The sequence below is a fragment of the Salmo salar genome, chromosome 18 (genome assembly GCF_965601325.2).
Source record: "Salmo salar chromosome 18, fSalSal1, whole genome shotgun sequence".
Lineage (NCBI taxonomy): Eukaryota > Metazoa > Chordata > Actinopteri > Salmoniformes > Salmonidae > Salmo > Salmo salar.
The window spans coordinates 14809557-14835269 of record NC_138308.1 but is presented as its reverse complement, the minus strand read 5'-3'; the positions used below and the strand labels follow the sequence as shown (position 1 = coordinate 14835269).

The 25713-nt window shown below is 42.0% G+C and overlaps 2 protein-coding genes across 2 annotated transcripts in view; both read left to right on the top strand.

The window, feature by feature from the left end:
* Window positions 1-3712: 3712 nt before the first annotated feature.
* Window positions 3713-14032, top strand: LOC106576913 (uncharacterized). Its single transcript, XM_082965458.1, has 7 exons — window positions 3713-3765; window positions 4666-4747; window positions 4958-5164; window positions 5273-5458; window positions 7537-7598; window positions 8247-8336; window positions 13918-14032. The coding sequence occupies exons 1-7, from the start codon at window positions 3713-3715 to the stop codon at window positions 14030-14032; spliced, it is 795 nt and encodes a 264-aa protein (XP_082821584.1).
* A 5235-nt stretch (window positions 14033-19267) lies between these two features.
* The window catches only part of opn4m1a2 (opsin 4), a 71878-nt gene continuing 65432 nt past the window's right edge, over window positions 19268-25713 (top strand). Inside the window, exon 1 of the mRNA XM_082964494.1 lies at window positions 19268-19699. Coding sequence (XP_082820620.1) covers window positions 19550-19699 — 150 coding nt within the window. The 5' untranslated portion in view covers window positions 19268-19549. The remainder of the gene's footprint in view (window positions 19700-25713) is intronic.

The window sequence follows — 25713 nt, the reverse complement described above, 5'->3', positions numbered from 1 at the left end:
GTTTTAGTGAAGGGTTGTCATCATTATGGAGTTTTATTACGAATCAAATTTGGAGGGAAAGATAGAAGGGATTCCTTGAAACAGATCATGTTCTGTTTTGATGGAAGGTTTGGAGGACTTTGCCTTGAACATTAATCATCAATGTGCCATTATGGTAAACAGGGGAATAAGGGAAAACATTACTGTCCATGGGGTGTTACCCAGCCCTCCAAATGAAAGTGAATCGCCTCCATTATCAAGGCCAATGCTTATTATATAACTATAATAACTAGAGCCCAGACTTTCACCTAGTCAGATCACATGGTATCATACTGTAAATATTATGCATGCGGGTCAGTGAGGCCAGAGGACTTGCCGGATGCCTGTTACACTGGGCTTCAATAACGGAATCAGGTTGCATTAACTCTGCATGCTAAACACTTCTCACCCATTCTTAATTTCGTTACATTTGACAGGCCGTTAGTGTGTCATGCAAAGTAATTACTGTGTCCCCATGTGTAATATGAACAATGAAATAACAATTAACTGACTGAAATGGGTGCATGGATGCAACCTGGAGGCTTCTTAATTAGGTGGGTGTGTGTCCTTCTATACGGACTGCAGTGTCCCTTCACGTCAACCTGGAGATGCTGCAATCTCAACCAGAAGACCAGATAGCCTGTGCGGTCTCAAATCCTCTGCGCCCAGTTTTTCCCAAACTTTTCTGAGCGAAAATCGTGAAATTGGTTATTCTAAAACTGAAAAATGTGAATGTGATAATTCGTATTAGGTTTCAGATTTGGTCATCCGATAAGACTTGTAAAGACCATTTTATAATTGAGATAACATTACAGAAATGCAAAAGCCCAGAATAAGACTGAGCATGAAAGCCATGGCATGAAGGAATCTCCTGAAAACAACTCCCCTTCAGGGCAAAGTTTAAAATGTTTAATCTGAATAAGAATGATCCGGATTCTGTAATCCCCTATTTTGCTATAGATTATGTTAAATTGACTGCTGTTTAGGTACAATATGTAGTCAATTGTTATATTGAGAAGTGTTAAATAAATCTACTTTTTTACAAGTGATATGCAGGCTCTATTATTCTTTTATATTTTAGTTACCTTTATTCATGTAGTTTACTCATCTCTGTTTCTTTGACAGTGTAGAAGTAGTAACAAGACCAGTCCAGTAGATGGCAAGGATAGGCCTATTCAAAGCATTGAAAATACGTATTCTGTGATCTTGATATTGTGGTATCTGGATCAGTATGATCCTATCCGATCCTTTTCTGAAAAACTGTAGTCAACCTAACGTAATGAACCTCCCCATCGTAGTAACACAGAACTTTCTCTGTTGTACTATCTTTAACTTTTCCCAATCCACCTTGAAAACCACCTTTCCAGATTTTTGGCATCAAAACTCTCCTAATTCCAACCTTTTGAGTTTTGAAAAACGCCTTCATGAATAATAGACTACCTTCAATAAATTGAGATGACTTTGTCAGAAAATAACATTGAACAGAACATTTCCAGGGCAGAATATTTATAAAGAAACTAAATGTATGTGATGATGAGGCCGGTAAGACTTTGCTTCTTGAAAGTCCAATATCTTAAAAACTTGACTGTTGATATGCAAAACATGTTGGGCAGTGGACTAAATACCAAAATATATTTTTTGTGTGGATCCTTTTAAGTTAAAATAAAGTGTTACCTGAGTGTTTATTAGGAAAGATGATTACAAATCATGACTTGACAAGTGTGTTATAACTTGGTGGGAGGAGCGCATCAACAGTGGTGTAAAGTACTTCAGTAAAAATACTTAAGTCGTTTTTTGGGGTATCTGTACTTTACTTTACTATTTATATTTTTGACAACTTTTACTTTTACACTACATTCCTAAAGAACATAATGTACTTTTTACTCCATACATTTTTCCTGACACCCCAAACTACTATTACATGTTGAATGCTTAGCAGGACAGGAAAATGCTGAAAAAGAGGACACGTGGTCATCCCTACTGCCTCTGATCTGTCAGACTCACTAAACACAAATGCATGTTTTGTACATGATGTCTGAGTGTTTGAGTGTGCCCCTGGCTACATTTAAAATGGTGCAGTCTGCTTTGCTTAATATAAGGAATATGAAATTATTTATACTTTTACTTTTGATACTAAAGTATATTTACAACCAAATACTTTTAGACTTTTACTCAAGTAGTATTTTACTGGGTGACTTTTACTTTTACTTGAGTAACTTTCTATTAAGGTATCTATACTTTTACTCAAGTATGACAATTGGGTACTTTTTTCCACCACCAAGGTGTGTGACTCTGAGAATCTTCTAGGAATTACCTTATTTTCTGTTGTCCTTTCAGAAAGAAGGAAAGAAAGAAAGCAAATCCTATAAGAAAATAAATTGTAGAAATGGGTGGGGTTTAGCCATAATTTGGACTTTGTGGCTGTGTTAACTAGTGATGACCGTAGTGACCAGCTGACATCACATGGGTTGTCAGAGGTTTGTTAAAGGTCATGACCTCTGTCATTATTCTAACTGTGAAAGCAGAATGGCCTGAGTTTACCCCAAATGGACATCTCTCCAATTTGAACTGAACTGACTTTGATTGTGCATGCCATGAAGGCTTTTATTTATGCAATTTATTTAAATTGGGCTCCCGAGTGGCGCAGCGGTCTAAGGCACTGTATCTCAGAGCTAGAGGCGTCACTGCAGTCCCTGGTTTGAATCCAGGCTGTATCACATCCAGCCGTGATTGGGAGGCCCACAGGGCGTCGCACAATTGGCCCAGCGTCGCCCGGGTTTGGCCGGGGTAGGCCGTAATTGTAAATAAGAATTTGTTCTTAACGGACTTGCCTATTTAAATAAAGGTTAAATAAAAATGTAGGGCAGGGTTCATTCCATGACTGCATCCATCTCAATATTCATTGGCTTCCTTTTCTTGTCTCCTTTTCCTGCACTGATGTGAAAGAACTGGGACAGGTGAAATCAGATTCACAGTGAGGAACACCATTTTGTATTCAACACCTATCCTGTGTGGGTCTTCAGGTCAGCTCACGAGAAGGAAAGGAGACGAGGTGAGGAAACCATTTTAGTCTATTGAGAGACACCCCAGAGACCTGGTTTCTAGGCTGCTCTCTTCGTGGGGGTGAAAGCTGAACTCTTAGGGTCATACAAGTGCTGTCTTATCTGTTTTATGTGGGTGATATGGTTTGATATGAATTAGAAAATGTTTGCCCAATGTATATCTGTGCTTCTTTTTATAGTATAACGACATAGTAATATCATAATAAAGTTAGATTTAACCAATTGAACCCTCATTGACACTTAATGACACATAAAAAATGTATAAAAGGAAGTGATGATGATGGTTGGACCAGACAATGAATAAAGAAAACTGATTAAGTAGAGGAATAGCAGGGAAGACAAATGCCAGGGTCGTCTGTAGGAACACACTGAGACTCCATTGCCAACTAGTGATTTTGGCCCAACTGTGTGTTACATATTGTTACTGGAGCGACGCAGGAGATGAGAAGCAGGTACAGGGAGTGAAGGTTTATTAGCTGACGGACATGAAATGGAACAGGAACAGTGCCTGGACAGGAACACATAACAAACACAATACGGAATAATGCGGACACAGGGAACAACAACGTGAAGGAGTCCAGGTGAGTCCAATGAGCGCATAATGCGCATAATGTTGGTAACAGGTGTGTATGATGACGGGTAGCCTGGCGCCCCCGAGCACAAGGGAGGAGGAGCGGGAGCAGGCGTGAAACTGTGCTCAGTGAATAAACTCCATCCAAGAGTTATTTATTCCCTCTAAATGTGACAGCCAGGCTCCTATTGCGAAATAGCAAAGGCTTCAATTACAAAACAGGAATATATAAGAGCATGTGATAAATCTAGGTCACCGCCTCGTTCACAACAAGCTTATACCAGTTTCGCAAAGAAACATCAACACTGATCATCTCACATTATCTAACTTGGCACACACTCACTTATAAACCACCTTTTCTTCTCTTCAGCAGGTTAAGTCCATTGCACATATTTGTTGAGGCCACTGAAGTATATCGTTAAAGTTGAGGCCCCTGGGCTATTCTTCGGGGAAGTGGGTGTCTTACAAGTTTTGGGGAGTGATCAACATGTTCTTTCATAATCTGTATTTAGTATGAATAGTTTCTCTGCAAGCGTTTCTCTCAGAGTGGATGCATCTGGAGTGAGCTGGTATAAAAGACACACGTTCAGCATAATGTAAGTAGAAATGATAGGCTCTCATTGCTTTGATAAGGTTTGTTTGATTTGTGATGTGTTAAGTTTTTAAAAGGAGATTTTTATAGAAATAGACATGTGTAATAACATCGTTTACAAACTGTCTTTCAAAGTATTACAATTTATTGCAAGAGTGATGTGTGCTTTAGATTTTTAATGTGATGACGCTAACTATTTGTGTGTACTTCAGGGTTTATCTTGCTGGGTTGGTTGGCTTGCTGCTCAACTTGACTGCTGAAGCTAGAGTTGGTTAAGGAAGGTACACTTCTGCTATTTCCTCTCACATCATAACCACACAACTCAGAAATCATACGCTGTGCATATATTGAGTGAACGCCGGCCATGCGAAATCAAATGCTGTTGTTCCTTATTGATTTGTTTCCCACTGATCCCCGTATAGGAACTCCTCTGAGTCTAGCTTTTGTACCGAGACAAAGGAATGTCTGCTCTATGATCTGGTTTGCAAGAATGATGATTATGAGGTGAGTCGATTGTAAAGCACAAATTAACCGCACATAGCAGCTAAAACTAAGTCAGGAGTTTGTTTCCCCGCCTTTTTTTTTTTACACGTTTAGTTTTAGGTCAGGGTTGCAGATACAATACAATGGCATTTTCATCACAATAAAGTTGATCATAATGTTCCATACAATTGTGAAAACCTAAAATATACATACCTGCATGCGTAAAAACAGGAGCTTCCCCCTACCCAGCTACCAAGCTTCCATCCACCCAACGACCCCAGCCCCAGAAACCAGGATTCCCACCCCTTCCCACCCACCGCGTCTAGGAACCAAAGTTGCTTGTACACCCCCCCCCCCCTTCCCACCCTCACCCACTTGGCAGCTCCCGAACCCCCACACCCTCCACCCATGGACTACTCCTTCCCTCGCACCTACAATGTCAATTGTTTCACCACATTGGGGTATATAATTTCTGTTTTGTATTCCATACCTGACAGAACTGTTTGGCTGTCGTTATTGGTTTCTTTGTTTCAGTGTTCGGATCACAATAAATACATGATGAGCACTAACCACACTGCGCCTTGGTCTACTCCTTCAGACGGCCGTTACAACATGACAGTCCCAGTGATTGTTGAGGAGACTAAGAGGATTTCACAGTCATTTGTCTACACCCTCAGCTTTGTCCTGCCATCTGCCCATCATATGACTCCTACCCAACCCACTGATGACAAGGTAAGGCCCAATAGACCCCTACACCCTATGCACTTGTTAAGATCTGAGAGGATTTGATTGGTTTAAGCAACATGGTGAACTTCCATTTAGTCTATCAGAGGGTAAGGTGGAGCTATTACCATATTGCTGACTATCAAAAATGTGTCAACCTGACAAGTGCATAGGGTGTAGGGTCAAGGGGTCCATTTGGGATTAGCCTAACACTCTATATAACTGATTTTAACCTGGATGCCTCAGATCTGTACATTCTGTATAGCCAACTCTTACATGGTCATGGTCAATATGATTGTCTATCAGACCTGGGTTCATGAAGTATATCTTTAAAATACTTTGATTCAGATTTTCTAGAGTGCCAGATGGGCGGGGTTTGCACTTTTAGGACTATTCAATTGTTGCCATTGTGCAAGACAAGCTCATTCAAGCGCAGCTTAAGTATTTTAAATAACACAAAGACTTTTTCAACTAGGGACGCACAATATATCTGTAAGCATATCGGATTTGGTCGATATTAGCTAAAAATGCCAACAACGGCATCGGTCCGATGTCTAATTTAACGCCGATGTGCAAAACCAATGTCAAATTTGACGTGCATACCTATGTAACGTAGGTAGATGACGTAATGACGCCACAAAAAATGTTGCGCTACACTTGTAACACAGCATTCCTAACCTAGCCCACAATGTCTGCTGTGTAGATCGAGCAGTCAACAAGTCGAGCAGTCATTTAAAAGAGTAAGAACATTTCAGCGAAACAACTCAAAAGTGAAATCCATTAACACCAAGATAATGGAATTCATTACCCTTGACAATCAACCGTTCTCTGTCGTGGAGGATGTTGGCTTTTGCATCGGTACACACTACCGAGTAGGCACTATTTTTCAGATGTTGCCGTACCGGAGTTACACAGTATTGCTATTACCGTAACTGCTATTAGCTTCACGACTGACATTTGGACCAGCGATGTCAGTCCCATAAGCATGCGGAGTCTGACAGCACAGTGGGTTGTCGAGGATTTAGTACTGAGGAAAGTCGTATTGCATGCTCAAGAATGTGCTGGTTCTCATACCGCTGCTGCCATTAACAAGGCGTTTGAGAACATGTTTGAAACTTGGAAACATGAACAACTGACCCGAGAAATAAGCTCATCAACTGCGCCTGCAGCAGAAATGATACCCTCTGTCATGGCATTGAAACGCCTGCTTAACAAAACTGCCAACACAGGCTGTGAACAAGCGATGAAATCCTGGTGGAGAATGAAACGACTGAACAAATGAACAGTGAAACAACACAGCAAGTAAGTGAAAGAAATTGGTTTTAATTATGTTTTACTGGTAACGGGGTGTAACGCCCTGGCCATAGAGAGGGGTTTTTTGTTCTTTATTTTGGTTAGGCCAGGGTGTTACATTGGGTGGGCGTTCTATGTTCCTTTTTCTATGTTTTTGTATTTCTTTGTTTTGGGCCGTGTGTGGCTCCCAATCAGGCACAGCTGAAGCTCGTTGTTGCTGATTGGGAGTCACACATAAGGAGCATGGGTTTTGTGGGTAATTGTTTCTGTTAGTGTGTTTCACCTGACAGGACTGTTTGGCTGTCAGTTTCTTGTTTTTTGTAATTGTAGAGTGTTCCGTTCAAGTATTAAATATGGCGAACACTAACTCCGCTGCACCTTGGTCTTCTCTCCAGTACGACAACCGTTACAGAATTACCCACCACAAAAGGACCAAGCAGCGGAGGAAGGAGCAGCACCAGGAGAGCAGCATGATGGACTCATGGACGTGGGAACAAATCCTGGACGGAGAGGGACCATGGACTCAGGCTGGGGATTATCGCCTCCCGCAGTAGGAGATCGAAGCGGAGAGGCGATGGTATGAGGAGAGAGAGCGCAACAGGCACGAGAGGCAGCCCCAAAAAAATGTTTTGGGGGGGCACACGGGGAGTGTGGCAGAGCCAGGATTTAATATCGGTATCGGCCAAAAATGTAATATCTGTGCATCCCTAATCTCAACACATGTCAGGTATGTAATGTCTTTTTTTAAGACTGCTGGCTAACTATCTGGATGCCATTGTGATCTCCCTGTGCAGGTGTACTTTACAGACTTGTCAGATATGAAAGTGTACGTGAGGAGCTACGGTAGATGGATGATGTCTTTGACAGCCAGCATTAAAACCTCTTAAGGATCAACTGCTTTTTTTCAATTTTCGCCTTAAATGACATACCCAAATCTAACTGCTTGCAGCTTAGACCCTGAAGCAAGGATATGCATGTTCTCTGTACCATTTGAAAGGAAACACTTTGAAGTTTGTGGAAATGTGAAAGAAACGTAGGAGAATATAACACAATAAATCTGGTAAAAGACAATACAAAGAAAAAAAATATACCGTTGAATTTATTTTATTTTTATACCATCATCTTTGAAATGCAAGAAAAAGGCCATCAGGTATTATTCCAGCCCAGGTGGCAGCAGTATGTGCAAAGTTTTAGACTGATCCAATGAACCATTGAATTTCTATTCAAAATGTTGTATCAACACTGCCCAAATGTGCCTAATTTGTTTATTAATAACTTTTCATGTTCAAAATTGTGCACTCTCCTAAAACAATAGCATGCTATTATTTCACTGTAATAGCTACTGTAAATTGGACAGTGCAGTTAGATTAACAGGAATTTAAGCTTTCTGCCAATATCAGATATGTCTATGTCCTGGGAAATGTTCTTGTTACTTACAACCTCATGCTAATCGCATTAGCCTACGTTAGCTCAATGTCCCGCAGGGGACCCACCGATCCTGAAGAAGTTTTAACTCCATGCTTCTGAAAAGGCAACTTGACAAAGTCCAGGCCACCTACAACAAAGACTACAACTACACTGCGGGATATGACAGGTGAGTGCACGGTGGTAGCCATGCTGGTGGTAGCCATGCTGGTTAAGTGTGCCTTGAATTCTAAATAAATCACTGACAGTGTCACCAGCAAAGCACCATCACACCTCCTCCTCTATGCTTCACGGTGGGAACCACACATGCGGAGATCATCCGTTCACCAACTCTGCGTCTCATAAAGACACGGCGGTTGTAACCAAAAATCTCACATTTGGACTCATCAGACCAAAGGACAGATTTTCACCGGTCTAATCTCTATTTCTTGTGTTTCTTGACCCAAGCAAGTCTCTTCTTCTTATTGGTGTCCTTTAGTACTGGTTCTGTGCAGCAATTTGACCATGAAGGCCTGATACACGCAGTCTCCTCTGAACAGTTGATGTTGAGATGTGTCTGTTACTTGAACTCTGTGAAGCATTTATTTGGACTGCAATTTCTGAGGCTGGTAACTCTAATGAACTTATCCTCTGCAGCAGAGTGACTCTGGGTCTTCCTTTCCTGTGGCGGTCCTCATGAGAGCCAGTTTCATCATAGCGCTTGATGGTTTTATGGTTTGTACCTCCAGCGCCCCTCTATATGTAGCCCATGTATGTAATGCTTTCTAGACAGAAATAGTATGACATGCCATATTATTTTGGTCCAGGTCAGCATCAGCCACATGTTCTACACATACTGAGACAGAGGGGTGCTGTTTTGCTCGCTCGGATGCTTTAAGTGAGATTGATGTGTCTTTCGGTTGGCGGGCTTCTCTGTCAAATATTTCAATATTTTATTTGGATGGGCAAGGAGGTACAGTAAGGCGGGCCAGGCCCCCAAGGCCCACCCATAACCCCGGCCCTGTTAAATTGAATGTTTGACAATCAGATGAAAACAACATGACTGTTTGTGTTTATGCCACATTAAAAGGCATAAGTGGCGTGTCCATGAGTGTCACGGCTGTCGTAGGAAGAAGCGGACCAAAGTGCAGCGTGTGTCGTTCCACATTGTATTTACTCTGTGAAACTATGCAATACATAAATAAACTGAATAAACAAAACACTACTCAAAATTAATCTCCCACAAACCCAGGTGGAAAAAAACCCTACTTAAGTATGATCTCCAATTAGAGACAACGAGGACCAGCTGCTTCTAATTGGAGATCATCCCAAACAAAACCCCAACATAGAAATACAAAACTAGACCGACAACATAGAAATAGAAAACATAGAGAGAGAAAAACCTTGTCACGCCCTGACATACTCTACCCTAGAAAATAACATCTTTCTATGGTCAGGACGTGACAATGAGGCTAGGAGGAAGCTTTTCCCAAAGTAAATTGAATTAAATTGCCAAAATTATATAGCCTGATTAGTTTACTCCTGTCTATACATAAATAAATAAAACAATTAAAGTAGGCTACTACACCAGAAAGCATGATTTGTCCACGAAGGATCATAAGCTTTTTTTAAAAATCTGTGGATTAATTGTTTTAAATCGAATAGCCTACAGTCGGAATGGCCTGCAATTTGGACAGCGCGTGCTGCAAATACCAAATAGGTGATTGTTGAGTTGAGACTGTCAGTGAAAGCAGAGAGACCCTGCCAAGTTAATCGCAATATTTAAAAAATACAATCGCGGAAAATGTTTTGGAAAACAAATGGCTATTGCTGTAAAGAGATGACAATGAAAATACTCTAATCTGTCTTTTAGTTGTAAAAAATCTTAACTTAATTGAGCAAACAGTAGCCTGCCTTAATGGCACCAGCGGAGAACATCAGCCTTATCCCCGGTGACGTGTGCATATCCACTGTCTTTGTCATTGGGTCAGCGCCACTTCTGCTTGTATTTGGACAATAATTTATAGATGGAAGTTATATTGTATTTGTGTCTCCCCTTTTCGTAGGCCAATTATATGGATCAGACAAAATCGTTTTTATTGATCTGTTTGTCAGTGTCAGCAGAGTAATCTACCCTGTAATTTTTTGGAATATTATTTAAAAAATGCGCGTGGGCACTTGCATGTCCAGCAGTGGTAAGAATTAAATCTACTTTCAGCCCAGGTTACGTGACGCATCCAGTGTCACAGGTACTGTAAAAGATTGAACGTAGCCTTTTCTCATTAAACTTAGCATTGTTTTTGAAACTGAAAATGTTCTAATAAATAAAACATTGCCTCTTCTCACAGGTAGGCTGCAGTAGATACTTCCCATTCTCAAAATGCAATGACGCATGTAATGTATGTCTGCAGGCAATAATTGTGTATGCAAAGATGCAGTAACAGTGATATGGCAGGATTGATAGAATCCTGATTGAACAGGACTCAATGGGTCTTATTTTAGCTGTATAAAAGCTTTGTGAATGTACAGTGCATTCGGAAAGTATTCAGACCCATTGACTTTTTCCAGATTTTGTTATGTTACAGCTTTGTTCTAAATTTATGAAATAGTTTTGTTTCCTCATCAATCTACACACAATACCCCATAATGACAAAGCAAAAACGGGTATTTAGACATTTTTGCAAATGTATAAAAAAAAACCCTGAAAAATCACATTTACATAAGTATTCAGACCCTTTACTCAGTACTTTGTTGAAGCACCTTTGGCAGCGATTACAGCCCCAAGTATTCTTGGGTATAACGCTATAAGCTTGGCACATCTGTATTTGGGAGTTTCTCCCATTCTTCTCTGCTCTGTCAGGTTGGATGGGGAGTATCGCTGCACAGCTATTTTCAGGTCTCTCCAGAGATGTTCGATTGGGTTCAAGTCCGGGCTCTGGTTGGGCCACTCAAGGACATACAGAGACTTGTCTCGAAGCCACTCCTACTTTGTCTTGACTTAGTGCTTAGGGTCGCTGTCCTGTTGGAAGGTGAACCTTCACCCCAGACTGAGGTCCAGAGCGCTCTAGAGCAAGTTTTCGTCAAGGTTTTCTCTGTGCTTTGCTCTGTTCATCTTTCACTCGATCCTGACTAGTCTGACAGTCCCTGCCACTGAAATACATCCCAGCAGCATGATACCGCCACCACCATGCTTCACCATAGGACCGCCACAATGAGGACCGCCACAGGAAAGGAAGACCCAGAGTTACCTCTGCTACAGAAGATAAGTTCATTAGTGATTAGCCTCAGAAATTGCAGCCCAAATAAATTCTTCACAGAGTTAAAGTAACAGACACTTCTCAACATCAACTGTTCAGAGGAGACTGCATGAATCCAGTCTTCATTGTCGCAAAGAAACCACTACTAAAGGACACCAATAGGAAGAACAGATTTGCTTGGGCCAAGAAACACGAGTAATGGACATTAAACTGGTGGAAATCTGTCCTTTGGTCTGATGAGTCCAAATTTGAGATTTTTGGTCCCAACCGCCATGTCTTTGTGAGACGCAGAGCAGGTGAAAGGATAATCTCCGCATGTGTGGGTCCCACCATGAAGCATGGAGGAGGAGATGTGGGGGTGCTTTGCCGGTGACAGTGTATGTGATTTATTTAGAATTCAAGACACACTTAACCAGCATGACCTTAGTGGGACTATCATTTGTTTTTCAACAGGACAATGACCCAACACACCTCCAAGCTGTGTAAGGGCTATTTGACCAAGAAGGAGAAGGCTAGAGTGATGTATCAGATGACCTGGCATATGTAGGAACTCCTTCAAGACTGTTGGAAAAGCATTCCAGGTGAAGCTTGTTGAGAGAATACCAAGAGTGTGCAATGATATTTCTTGTTTGTTTCACAATAAAAATATTTTGCATCTTCAAATTGGTAGGCATGTTGTGTAAATCAAATGATACAACCCCCCCCCCCCCCAAAAAAAAAACAATTTTAATTCCAGGTTGTAAGGCAAAAAAATTGGATAAATGCCAAGGGGTGAATGCTTTATGTGCATCCTGTTTACATTGATCATCCTTGAGATGTTTCTACAACTTGATTGGAGTCCACCTGTGGTAAATTCAATTGATTTTACATGATTTGGAAAGGCACACACCTGTTTATGTAAGGTCCCACAGTTGACAATGCATGTCAGAGCAAAAACCAAGCCATGAGGTCGAAGGATTGTGTCAAAGCACAGAACTGGGGAAGGGTAAACTGAGCAATCGGGGGAGAAGGGCCTTGGTCAGGGAGGTGTCCAAGAACCCAATGGTCACTCTAATAGAGCTCCAGAGTTCCTCTGTGGAGATGGAAGAACCTTCCAGTAGGACAACCATCTCTGCAGCACTCCATCAATCAGGCCTTTATGGCTAAACGGAAGCCACTCCTAAGTAAAAGGCACATGACAGCTAACTTGGAGTTTGCCAAAAGGCACCTAAAGACTCTCAGACTATGAGAAACAAGATTCTCTGGTCTGATGAAACCAAGATTGAACTCTTGGGCCTGAATGCCAAGCGTCATGTCTGGAGGAAACCTTGCACCATTCCTACGGTGAAGAATGGTGGTGGCAGCATCCTGCTGTGGGGATGTTTTTCAGAGGCAGGGACTGGGAGACTAGCCAGAATCAAGGGAAAGATGAAATGAGCAAAGTACAGAGAGATCCTTGATGAAAACCTGCTCCAGAGCACTCAGGACCTCAGAGTGGGGCAAAGTTTCACCTTCCAACAAGACAACGACCCTAAGCACACAGCCAAGACAATGCAGAAGAGGCTTTGGGACAAGTGTCTGAATGTCCTTGAGTGGCCCAGCCAGAGCCCGTCTCTGGAGAGACCTGAAAATAGCTATGCAGCGACGCTCCCCATCCAACCTGACAGAGCGTGAGAGGATCTGCAGAGATGAATGGGAGAAGCTCTCCAAATACTTGAGGCTGTAATCACTGCTAAAGGTGCTTCAACAAAGTACTGTGTAAAGGGTCTGAATACTTACGGAAATGTGATATTTCAGTTGTTAATTTTTAATACATTTGCAAAAAAAAAGAATAATTGCTTTGTCTTTATAGGGTATTGTGTGTAGATTGATGAGGGATTTAAAATATATATATACTGTTACATAACAAAAATGTGGAAAAAGTCAAAGGTTCTGAATACTTTCTGAATGCACTGTTGCTCCATTCTCCTGTTTTTTATTTTATTCCTCTTGTTGTTTTATTTGTATTATTATTTTTAATTGCTGCATCGTTGGGAAGGCCTCAGAAGCAAGCATTTCACGGTAACACCAATTTGTATTTGGCCCCTGTGACAAATCAAATGTGATTTGATTTGATTCATGTAGAACTGTGAGTCTGTACTTTATGGCTAAAAATGATACATGACCCTGAAGAACTCCTTTAGGGTCAGCTGGATGATAGAGAGGGTTGGGTTCCCCAGGCAGAACTGCAATCTTCTTAATAAGAGAAGTTCTCCACAGCTGATCAGCCACTGTCTAAGTTGAGGCAAGGTGATAGTTGCGGCAAGGTGATAGTTGAGGCAAGGTCATAGTTGAGGCAAGGTGATAGATGAGGCAGGGTGTTAGATGAAAAAAAGAGAAACGCACTCAAGGTCCATAATTTTTATTTTCATTGTATTTTTCTGTAAATAGCCCTATAAATACAGGTAAAAGGGAAAAATGTATATCGCCCATTGGCTTTTAAAAATGTGGGAAAATCAGGTTACTCTAGGGATACAGAATGTTCCCCTCTTCCAGTGAGGATTATGGGCCAATAGAGATGTGGACCAACAGTTCTGGGGCTGGTGGGTCAGGACACAGTCAGCACCCCAGGTGGTGTTTGCGTCAGGTGCCAGTCATGCTGAAGTCCTGAGTCCATTGGGGTGGAGGGGGTCCCATTGAGAGGGAGGATCAGTACCACCTGATAATGCTGTTATTATATCATGATGCATGATGATGATGCTGTAATTAGTGCATGATGTGCAGCACTTATTCTTTGATGTCGCATGACATGGGCTGACAATAGTCGTGGCTACACATTACAGAATACCCCATTACACCATATAATTAAATATATAATGGTAAGCACATCCTGTCTGTGACCACAACAACCAATAGCGTTGAAGCGTGAGGATCAACTTCTCCACTGTTTTGGTGCCCTGGCTACCACACTGTGAACAGCGTGAAGCGAACCCGTGCACACGCGCCAATACTGTGTGTGACTGCGTGAGAGCAAAGTCTTGCATCTCGCTCATCTCAATATCTGCGGTGCTGTTGGTGGCAACGTCATTTAGCTGAGTCCACCTTTTTAAAACATGTCTTAAGACCTCTCTAGACGTGATGGCTGGGCATGTTATACTTTTTCTTCTTCTTCACTGTTTACTCGCCAACTCTTTATGAAATTGTTATGCCAAACTGTAGTGAATTCCCACTCCCAGTGGTGCAGTCCCTCTGATATCACATCTCAGACCTCACGCTACCTGGCCCCGACAGTGCCAGAGTGAAAACAAAATAAAAAATCCTAGTGACCTCTGTGACCAGGCCACTGATAGGTTGCTAAGGGGGCGGACACCTGACAGCACTTCTGCCTGCTCAGATCCGAGACTCCTCAGTCTCTCTCCAGGTGGACATGTGTGATGGTGTGCATGGACAGAAGTGGGTGTGACTATTGTAGCTTGTTGTGTACTTAAACTTGTTATTGGTTGTAGTTATTATGGCTAGTTGTCATGATGGTTTTGTTGTAAACATGCTCAGGGAGCATTCTCATATTCATACAGTCCTTGGATATAAGAGCAACGTCAACTTACCAACATTACGACCAGGAATACGACTTTCCCAAAGCGGATCCTCTGTTTGGACCACCACCCAGGACAACGGATCGGATCCCAGTAGGCAACCCAAAACAACGGCGCCACAGAAGGTGCAGACGGAGTGGTCTTCTGGTCAGGCTCCGTAGACAGGCACATCGCTCACCGCTGGAAATAAAGATCATTCTTGTGTGTAACTTCGGTGTAATTCCTCTGACCAGTAAAGGTCGCACCGGATTTGTGACCACTATTGGCACCACTATGGCAGCCTAAAGAGAGTTCATAGTGGACTTGCCATCCAGACCCTTGGATTACGTCCCCTTTTCCTCACCAGCATACGGAGTAAATGCAGCTTCCGGTTGTTAGGAGTTAGACACACGGCTTCTCCAGAAATGTATGAAGTCCTGCTGCCTGTTTAGGCAGCAACGGTGTAGACTCAAAGCCTCATGCCGTCGGGATGGATTGACAATGATGGAGCAATGGAGTTGGAAAGAGCATAAACGGATTTGGGACCAGGCTACAGAATACTGGAATTTGGGGGGGAATATTTACAGTGTTTGTGCATCTTTCAACTAGAAACTGACAGACCTCAGATTTAGCCCGCAGATTGTCTAACACTGTGTGTGTGTGTGTGTGTGTGTGTGTGTGTGTGTGTGTGTGTGTGTGTGTGTGTGTGTGTGTGTGTGTGTGTGTGTGTGTGTGTGTGTGTGTGTGTGTGTGTGTAACAAATCTACAATAAATCATTTTTCATATTTCCAACCATATAGTCCTTTTCTGTAAGATAGATGCCTTTCAATAATACAAATACACATAAACAAATTAAACACCTGTATTTAAGTTAAACACTATTATACTACAGAACAACAAAATAGATTACAACTTAGCATTTGATAAGACTGAATAACATTTATTTTGAAAACATTCGGCAAATGAATCCATTTTAGCAACACTTTCTCCTCTGAGAGCGGAAGGGGGAATGAAGTAATCTTTCATTGTTAGGAATGCTTTTAAATCAACCTTTCAATCCCAGTCCATCTAGAATGACGCTGAATTTACCAATTGGCTAGGTACTGCTCTGTTTCAGCTGTTGTAGGCAGCCAAGCTGTTTAGAGAAGGAGGTGCTTTCTGCACCCTTGAGTGCCATGCATTCAGGGACATTTGGAATGTTTGGGTCCTTTTTTTGTACATTTGATTGGTGGATTCAAATAAAGTATTTAAAATGTGTGTGTGAGAGAGAGAGAGAGAGACTGTGTATGACTGTGTGTGTCTTTAGTGCACTCTGCACCTTTCTGTCTAGATCTGACACACTTTGTGTTTTTTGGAGCAGTGGACCAGGGGTAAGGACTCGGCCTGTAGAATTATGAATCTGGCTTTTCCACCACAATGGCTGTGAGATGCATTAAACTGATGGAGTTGCTTATTTCTATCTAGTGGTTTGCCTCCCTGCTCCACTCTGCTGACCCTATTCTAGATAATTCTAGAATAGAATGTGGTATAGCTGTCTCATCTGGGCCGCTGGCCATTTTTCTCATACTTAATTACATTACAGGGCTGCATATTTTAGGACACGGCTTGTCAGCTGAAGCTGAAAATTAGGCAAGTGACTTCCCTATCATTATACTATATTATAAGATATATTTGTTTGTTTGTTATGGATTCAACAGGTATGTGTGCGTTTTCAGTGCGATAACATAGACACAATCCTGTGTGTGAACAATACATGGGATTGAAAAACGTGTTGCGCTAGCTGTTGCAGTGTAAAAGGTAACAGTTGTTGACATGGGATGTGTGTGTGTGTGTGAGTGTCTCTGGCCAGGTTCCTGGGCTGCAGCTATCAAGGAGGACAAACTTTCTCCCCAGGCAGGAGAAGAACTCACACTCAGTCCCTCGTACTTCCTTCTCTCTTCTTTTGAGGGTTTTCCCTGCACTCCGTGGGTCTGTTCATTCTACAGAATTATTCATGCTGTAACCCTTGTCATCATCAAAGGGAGACTGCAAAAATGAAGAATGCAGGTGTGAATACTCTCCGTACTCTCCCATGTGTATTAACTCTCCCATTTGGTCTGGGACCCAAGGAACACCAAGCACATAAAATCACTTGGGCGCATGAGCAGCAGTGTGCAGCGTTTTCCTTTTTGTTTTCCATGAATTCACCTACAAAAAGTACCTGGATGTGCATATGTTTTTCAGTTTTTATACAGAAATAAAATATCCCCGAAAATGTCCATACGCACAAAAAGCTGATTTCTCTCCATTTTTGTGCCCACAATTGTTGACATCCCTGTTATTGAGCATTTCTCCTTTGTCAAGATAACCCATCCACCTGACAGGTGTGGCATATCAAGAAGCTGATTAAACAGCATGATCATTGCACAGGTGCACCTTGTACTGGGGACAATTACATTTACATTTACATTTTAGTCATTTAGCAGATGCTCTTATCCAGAGCGACTTACAGTAGTGAATGCATACATTTCATACATTTTTTTTTTTCTGTGCTGGCCCCCCGTGGGAATCGAACCCACAACCCTGGCGTTGCAAACACCATGCTCTACCAACTGAGGCCACTCTAAAATGTGCAGTTTTGTCACACAACACATTGCCACAGATGTCTCATGTTTTAAGGGAGTGTGCTATTGGCATGCTGACTGCAGGAATATCCACCAGAGCTGTTACCAGAAAATGTTGTGTTCATTTCTCTACCACAAGCCACCTCCATCGTCGTTTCAGAGAATTTGACAGTACATCCAACAGGCCTCACAACCCAGACCACGTGTAACCACACCACCCCAGGACCTCCACATCTGGCTTCTTCACCTGCAGGATTGTCTGAGACCATCCACCCGGACAGCTGATGAAACTGTGAGTTTGTTTGCATAACCAAAGAAGTTCTGCAGAAACTGTCAGAAACCGTCTCAGGGACGCTCATCTGCGTGTTCAGCGTCCTCACCAGGGTCTTGACCTGACAGCAGTTCGGCATCGTAACTGACTTCAGTGGGCAAATGCTCACCTTCGATGGATGAATCCCGGTTTCAACTACACTGGGCAGACAGCGTGTTTGGGATCGTGTGGACAAGGGGTTTGCTGATGTCAACATTGTGAACAGAGTGCCCCATGATGGCGGTGGGGTTATGGTATGGGCAGGCATAAGATACGGACAACGAACACAATTGCATTTTTATAATTTTTTGGGATTTAACCTTTATTTAAACTAGGCAAGTCAGTTAAGAACAAATTCTTATTTACAATACCCTGACGAGATCTGGAGGCCCATGTGCCATTCATCCTCCGCCATCACCTCATGTTTCAGCATGATAATGCACAGCCCCATGTCGCAAGGATCTGTACACAATTCCTGGAAGCTAAAAATGTCCCAGTTCTTCCATGGCCTGCATACTCACCAGACATGTCACCCATTGAGCCTGTTTGGGATGCTCTGGATTGACATGTACGACAGTGTATTCCAGTTCCCGTCAATATCCAGCAACTTCGCGCAGCCATTGAAGAGGAGTGGGACAACATTCCACAGGCCACAATCAACAGCCTGATCAACTCTATGTGAAGATGTGTCGCGCTGCATGAGGCAAATTGTGGTCACACCAGATACTGACTGTTTTTTTGATCCACGCTCCTACCTTTTTTTAAGGTATGTGTGACCAAGGGATGCATATCTGTATTCCCAGTCATGTGAAATCCATATATTAGGGCCTAATGAATGTATTTCAAATGACCAATTTCCTTATATGAACTGTAACTCAGTACAATCTTTGAAATTGTTACATATTGCCTTTATATTTTTGTCCAGTGTAAATTGGTCATCACTAGTTACCACAGCCACAGTTATAAACAGATAAAATCTGATTTTAAACCTAACCTTAACCACACTGCTAACCTTATGCCCAACCCTAACCTTCAATTAAGACCAAAAAACTCATTTTGGTTTTCATGAATTTGTATGATATAACCAACTTGGACTTTGTGACTATGGTAACTAGTGACATAACCGTATTCCATGTTGATATATTTTACTGTGAGTGAGACAATTACTGGACAAATGCAATGGATATTTTTGGCACAAATGTGATAATGAAAGTGCCTTTTCAGTCATTTTGAAACTGACCCTCTGAGTACTGTGGAAAGCGTGATTCCTGGCCCCCTGGTGGGGAGTGACAACTTGGAGCAAGGACATGGAGAAAAGAGCGATATATAAATATGTATATTTTTAAAAAAAAATGCTGTTGTGTTGCGCGCAAGAGCGTATGAAACGCCATCCTCTCTTGCGGTTGTCAAACTGTGTTTTATGCCGCTGTGCCTCACCGACTACACATATCAAGACCCATAACCTACGTAGACTGTAGTCAATTAACATTCATATCGAGAATCGATAACATTCCCGAACAGATTCCCACTGTGGAGCCAACAAGAGAAGTTATCATCACTTGGCCATATTGAAGTTTCATATTTGCCTCTAGCCGGACAGCTGTCGGATTTGTGTCAGGACTCCCAGCTTATTTCTCTTTCCCACCGTCCACCTACAATCCATCTTGGGTGGCCCGTCAGCCTTGGAGGGCGAAAGTGGAGCGATGAGCGGCGCCATGCGCTGGGTTCCGAAGGGCATCTCGTGTCCGTTCCAGGACCTGAACTGCACGTGCATCGTGGAGACGCTCTCCTCCTGGAACGACACGGGGGTCAATGAGTACCGGATGGTGGACCTGCCATCTGTTACCACCTCTGTAAGTGTTTCACCTGTTTACTATTCTATCCCAGGTTGAAGTAGCCTGATCATTCATGCAGGACATGCGTTTGGTTTGATTGTGATTGCTCTTCCTCATGTCCAAATATTTATTTCAATGACTGATGCAGCTATACTTTCTGAATGACATCGCCTTGTCTTGTTCAGAAATAATAAATCATTCAGATTGACATCCACAACAAATATAATAATGTGATAGGCAGATTACAGAGAATCTGCTCAGCTAAAAAGCTCTCTCTTGACAGCTGTCCTGAAATGCATGAATAACCTTATCGTCTTGGGGCACATCTGAATGATCAGAATTATCAGTGTTCTGTTCTACAGTGCAGATCTGACTTTAGAGAATGGAAAGTAAGAAAGGTGTGCATTACATTTATAGTGGTATAGTATGTGCATCAAACATCCACTGTACATCACAGCTACGATTCAGATGGACTCCCTTACTTCAGCCTCACTCTACCTAAGGCTACCATGGTGCTCTATTGATTTGGCACCTACTTGCAAACCCTTTATTGATGGCCCATTTCAATGCTCCTGGCTTTTGCATTTACTCACTGTTTGTGGGTTAAAATGTATTTCTTAAAGAATTAGGAGCGAAGGGGTACCTTTAAAGGGTAAACAAATTGGTTAACGCTCCATTCCGATTGTGCTGTTCAACTGAAGCCACTTTAAGATGCTGGTTATTGGTTATTTGTGACAGAGTGACGACCTTCATCTCTCTCTCTCTCTCTCTCTCTCTCTCTCTCAATTCAATTCAATTCAATTCAAGGGCTTAATTGGCATGGGAAACATATGCTAACATTGCCAAAGCAAGTGAAGTAGATAATAAACAAAAGTGAAATAAACAATAACAATTAACAGTAACCATTACACTCACAGAAGTTCCAAAAGAATAAAGACATTTCAAATGTCATATTATGTATATATAAGGTGTTGTAACGATGTGCAAATAGTTAAAGTACAAAAGGATAAATAAATACACGTAAATATGGGTTGTATTTACAATGGTGTTTGTTCTTTACTGGTTGCCCTTTTCTTGTAGCAACAGGTCACACATCTTGCTGCTGTGATGGTACACTGTGGTATTTCACCCAGTAGATATGGGAGTTTAACAAAATTGGGTTTGTTTTTGAATTCTTTGTGGATCTGTGTAATCTGAGGGAAATATGTGTCTCTAATATGGTCATACATTTGGCAGGAGGTTAGGAAGTGCAGCTCAGTTTCCACCTCATTTTGTGGGCAGTGTGCACATAGCCTGTCTTCTCTTGAGAGCCAGGTCTGCCTACGGCGGCCTTCTCAATAGCAAGGCTATGCTCTCTGAGTCTGTACATAGTCAAAGCTTTCCTTAAGTCTGGGTCAGTCACAGTGGTCAGGTATTCTGCCACTGTGTACTCTCTCTTTAGGGCCAAATAGCATTCTAGTTTGCTCTGTTTTTTTGTTAATTCTTTCCAATGTGTCAAGTAAATATATTTTAGTTTTCTCTTGATTTGGTTGGGTTTAATTGTGTTGCTGTCCTGGGGCTCTGTGGGGTGTGTTTGTGTTTGTGAACAGAGCCCCAGGACCAGCTTGCTTAGGGGACTCTTCTCTATGCTCATCTCTCTGTAGGTGATGGCTTTGTTATGGAAGGTTTGGGAATCGCTTCCTTTTAGGTGGTTGTAGAATTTAATGGCTCTTTTCTGGATTTTGATCATTAGCGGGTATCGGCCTAATTCTGCTCTGCATGCATTATTTGGTGTTTTACGGTGTAAACAGAGGATATTTTTTGCAGAATTCTGCATGCAGAGCCTCAATTTGGTGTTTGTCCCATTTTGTGAATTCTTGGTTGGTGAGCGGACCCTCTCTCTCTGTCTCTCTCTGTGTCTGTCTCACTCTGCATGTGTGCGTTTATGTCTGTCATACTTATTTTAGTGGTATTTAGTGTAAATGTCTAGCTTACATTCTCATCTGTCTTACTAAATGGTCTTACAGAATGTTACCCACAGTGTAAATACTAATGCTGTTGTTTTTTTTTTACCAAAGGGACAATGAGGTACAGAGCCCTTTCAGTGGGTAAATATCACCTGCCACCTTTGATGAAATATCAAGTACATGCTGATGGCATTTCCATGTTGTTAGTCTGTCCCAGTCCCTGAGTTGACACAGCTGTGAATGATTGCAATCAGAAAAAGGTTGCCTGAGCATCACAATTAGACAGCACAACTTCAGTCAGAACCGTCCTGTCAGATGGCAGACTCATTTTAGCCGCCCCCTCCAGATTTCCCTCCGACACGCAATATTTCATCTGGGTTATTGTTATCTTAGCTCAACATACATAACTCCATAAAATCCACTCTCAATATTATAAAAATGCAGATTCCTACATTTCCAGATTTTGTTTGTTTGTCTGTTCATTCTGGGGTTTATGGTTTTGATTTTGGGCACACACTCAAACCGCCGCCGTCCCCTTTCCAGAGATAACTCTCCTTGGCATGCACAGGCAGGTGCTGAGTTGCTCGGCCATTACTATACATGATTGGGTTTTGCATAGAAAGTGCACTTTATTGATGTTGTGGAACAATAGCAGGACTCCCTCATCGAAAAACAGGCTTCTGGTAAACAGTTGTGGCAAATCTTTGGCAAATTTGCCGCAAGTTCATATTTTCACATGCAAATTTGTTTTGTGGCAAACTGTTGCAGCAAATTTGCTGCGACTTGTGAACTTCTGGGAAACTTGTGGCGAACATTGTACTGTTTGCTGCAAACTATATCTGCTTTTTGGTTACTTTGTGTATTAACAACATTGAAATGTCGTATCTATTTAAACCAAATCACATATAACTTTAAATGAACTTGCTTCTCACAAAGAAAAGTAAACTAAACATATTAAAAGTACTAAATATACTAAACAACGTGTATTAATATATCCAATTCAACTTCAAATCATCAGCATGCTAATGACGAAAAGAGCAAAGACTGAATATTTCCCAAATAAATAGTTTATTTCATATTTTTATGTAGCTTCAACATTTAACATCAAATCAAAATGTATTGGTCGCGTACAAATATTTGCAGATGTTATTGCAGGTTCAGCAATATGCTTATGTTTCTAGCTCCAACAGTGCAGTCATATCTAGAAACAATACAATAACCAATTTATTTAAATGTTTATTTTAAAGAAATACCAGAACGAGCAATATCAGAACCAGTAATGTCAGACTCCGGAATATATATATGGTGCCAGCGATGCACATTTGTGTGGGAACCTGAAAGCCTATCACATCTTAGCCTTAGAACGTAGTCTGTGGTAGTCATTCAGGAGGGGATACACCGAGTGTACAAAACATTCTGAAACATTATTACTCTTTCCATGACATAGACTGACCAGGTAAAAGCTATGATCCCCCTTATTGATGTAACTTGTTAAATCCACTTCAATCGATGTAGATTAAGGGGATGAGACAGGTTAAATAAGGATGTGTAAGCCTTAAGACAATTGAGACATGGATTGTGTATGTGTGCCATTCAAGAATGGTCCACCACCCAATACACATCCAGCCAACTTTACACAACTGTGGGAAACATTGGAGTCAACACGGGCCAGCATCCCAATGGAATGTGTTGGAACCAAAAATCTCAAATTTGGACTCATCAGACCAAAGGACATATTTCAACTGCTCTAATGTCCATTGCTTGTGTTTCTTGGCCCAAGAGAGTCTCTTTTTCTTATTAGTGTCCTTTAGTAGTGGTTTCTTTGCAGCAATTCGACCATGAAGGCCTGATTCATGCAGTCTCCTCTAAACAGTTCATGTTGAGATGTGTCTGTTACTTGAACTCTGTGAAGCATTTATTTGGGCTGCAATTTATGAGGCTGGTAACTCTAATGAACTTATCCTCTGCAGCAGATGTAACTCTGGGTCTTCCTTTCCTGTGGCGGTCCACATGAGAGCCAGTTTCATCATATTGCTTGATGGTTTTTGCGACTGCACTTGAAGAAACTTTAAAAGGTCTTGAAATTTTCCGCATTGACTGACCGTCATGTCTTAAGGTAATGATGGACTGTCATTTCTCTTTGATTATTTGAGCTGTTCTTGCCATAATATAGACTTGATATTTACCAAATAGGGCTATCTTTTGTATACCACGACTACCTTGTCACAACACAACTGATTGGCTCAAACGCATTAAGAAGGAAAGAAATTCCACAAATTAACTTTTAAGAAGGCACACCTGTTAATTGAAATGCATTCCAGGTGACGACCTCATGAAGCTGATTGAGAGAATGCCAAGAGTGTGCAAAGCTGTCGTCAAGGCAAAGGGTGGCTACTTTGAAGAATCTCAAATATTTAATATATTTTATTTGTTTAACACTTTTTTGGTTACTACATGATTCCATATCAAATGAAATTGTATTTGTCACATGCGTTGAATACAAGATGTGTAGACCTTACAGTGAAATGCTTACTTACAACCCCTTAACCAACAATGCAGTTTTAAGAAAAATAAGTGTTAAGGAAGTATTTACTCAAATAAACTGAAGTGAAAAATAAGAAAATAGAAAAAAATCATAAATAATTAAAGAGCAACAATAAAAAACAGTAGCGAGGCTATATACAGGGGGTACCGGTACTGAGTCCATGTGTGGGGGCACAGGTTAGTCGAGGTAATTGAGGTAATATGTACATGTAGGTAGAGGTAAAGTGACTATACAAAGATAATAAACAGAGAGTAGCAGCAGCGTAAAAATGGGTGTGGGGGTCAATGCAAATTGTATGGGTAGCTATTTGATTAGCTGTTCAGGAGTTTCATGGTTTTGGGGTAGAAGCTGTTAAGAAGCCTTTTGGATCTAGACTTGGCGCTCCGGTACCGCTTGCTATGCGGTAGCTGAGAGAACAGTCTATGACTAGGGTGGCTGGACTCTTTGGGAATTTTTATGGCCTTCCTCTGATACCACCTGGTATAGAGGTCCTGGATGGCAGGAAGCTTGGCCCCAGTGATGTACTGGGCCGTACGCACTACCCTCTGTAGTGCCTTGCGGTCGGAGGCCGAGCAGTTGCCATACCAGGCGGTGATGCAACCAGTCAGGATGGTGCAGCTGGATAACCTTTTCAGGATCTGAGGACCCATGCCAAATCTGTTCAGTCTCCTGAGGGGAATAGGTTTTGCCGTGCCCTCTTCACGACTATCTTGATTTGTTTGGACCATGCTAGTTCGTTGGTGATGTGGACACCAAGGAACTAGAAGCTCTCAACCTGCTCCACTACAGCCCCGTCTATGAGAATGGGGACGTGTTCGGCCCTCCTTTTCCTGTAGTCCAGAATCATCTCCTTTGTCTTGATCACGTTGAGGGAGAGGTTGTTATTCTGGCACCACACGGCCAGGTCTCTGACCTCGTCCCTATAGGCTGTCTCGACGTTGTCTGTGATCAGGCCTAACACTGTTGTGTCGTCAACAAACTTAATGATGGTGTTGGAGTCATGCCTGGCCATGCAGTCATGGGTGAAGAAGGAGTACAGGAGGGGACTGAGCACACACCCATGAGGGGCCCACGTGTTGAGGATCAGCGTGGCAGATGTGTTGTTACCTACACTCACCACCTGGGGGCGGCCCATCAGGAAGTCCAGGATCCAGTTGAAGAGGGATGTGTTTTGTCCAAACGTCCTTAGCTTAGTGCTGATCTTTGAGGGCACTATGGTGTTGAACACTAAGCTGTAGTCAATGAATAGCATTCTCACGTAGGTGTTCCTTTTGTCCAGGTGGGAAAGTTCAGTGTGGAGTGCAATAGAGATTGCGTCATCTGTGGATCTGTTGGGGCGGTATGCAAATTGGAGTGGATCTAGGGTTTCTGGGATAATGGTGTTGATATGAGCCTTTCAAAGCACTTCATGGCTGTAGACATGAGTGCTACGGGTAAGTAGTCATTTAGGCAGGTTACCTTGGTGTTCTTGGGCACAGGGACTATGGTTGTCTGCTTGAAACAAGTTGGTATTACAGACTCGGTCAGGGCCAGTTGGTCAG

Excerpts from the sequence above, each read along its gene's own strand:
- LOC106576913 (XM_082965458.1), top strand. The coding sequence starts at position 3,713 with ATGACGGGTAGCCTGGCGCCCCCGAGCACAAGGGAGGAGGAGCGGGAG. Across the intron at positions 5,165-5,272 it reads CCTTCCCTCGCACCTACAAT|AATAAATACATGATGAGCAC; the intron begins GTCAATTGTTTC and ends TGTTCGGATCAC. Across the intron at positions 8,337-13,917 it reads TACACTGCGGGATATGACAG|TGAGGATTATGGGCCAATAG; the intron begins GTGAGTGCACGG and ends CCCCTCTTCCAG.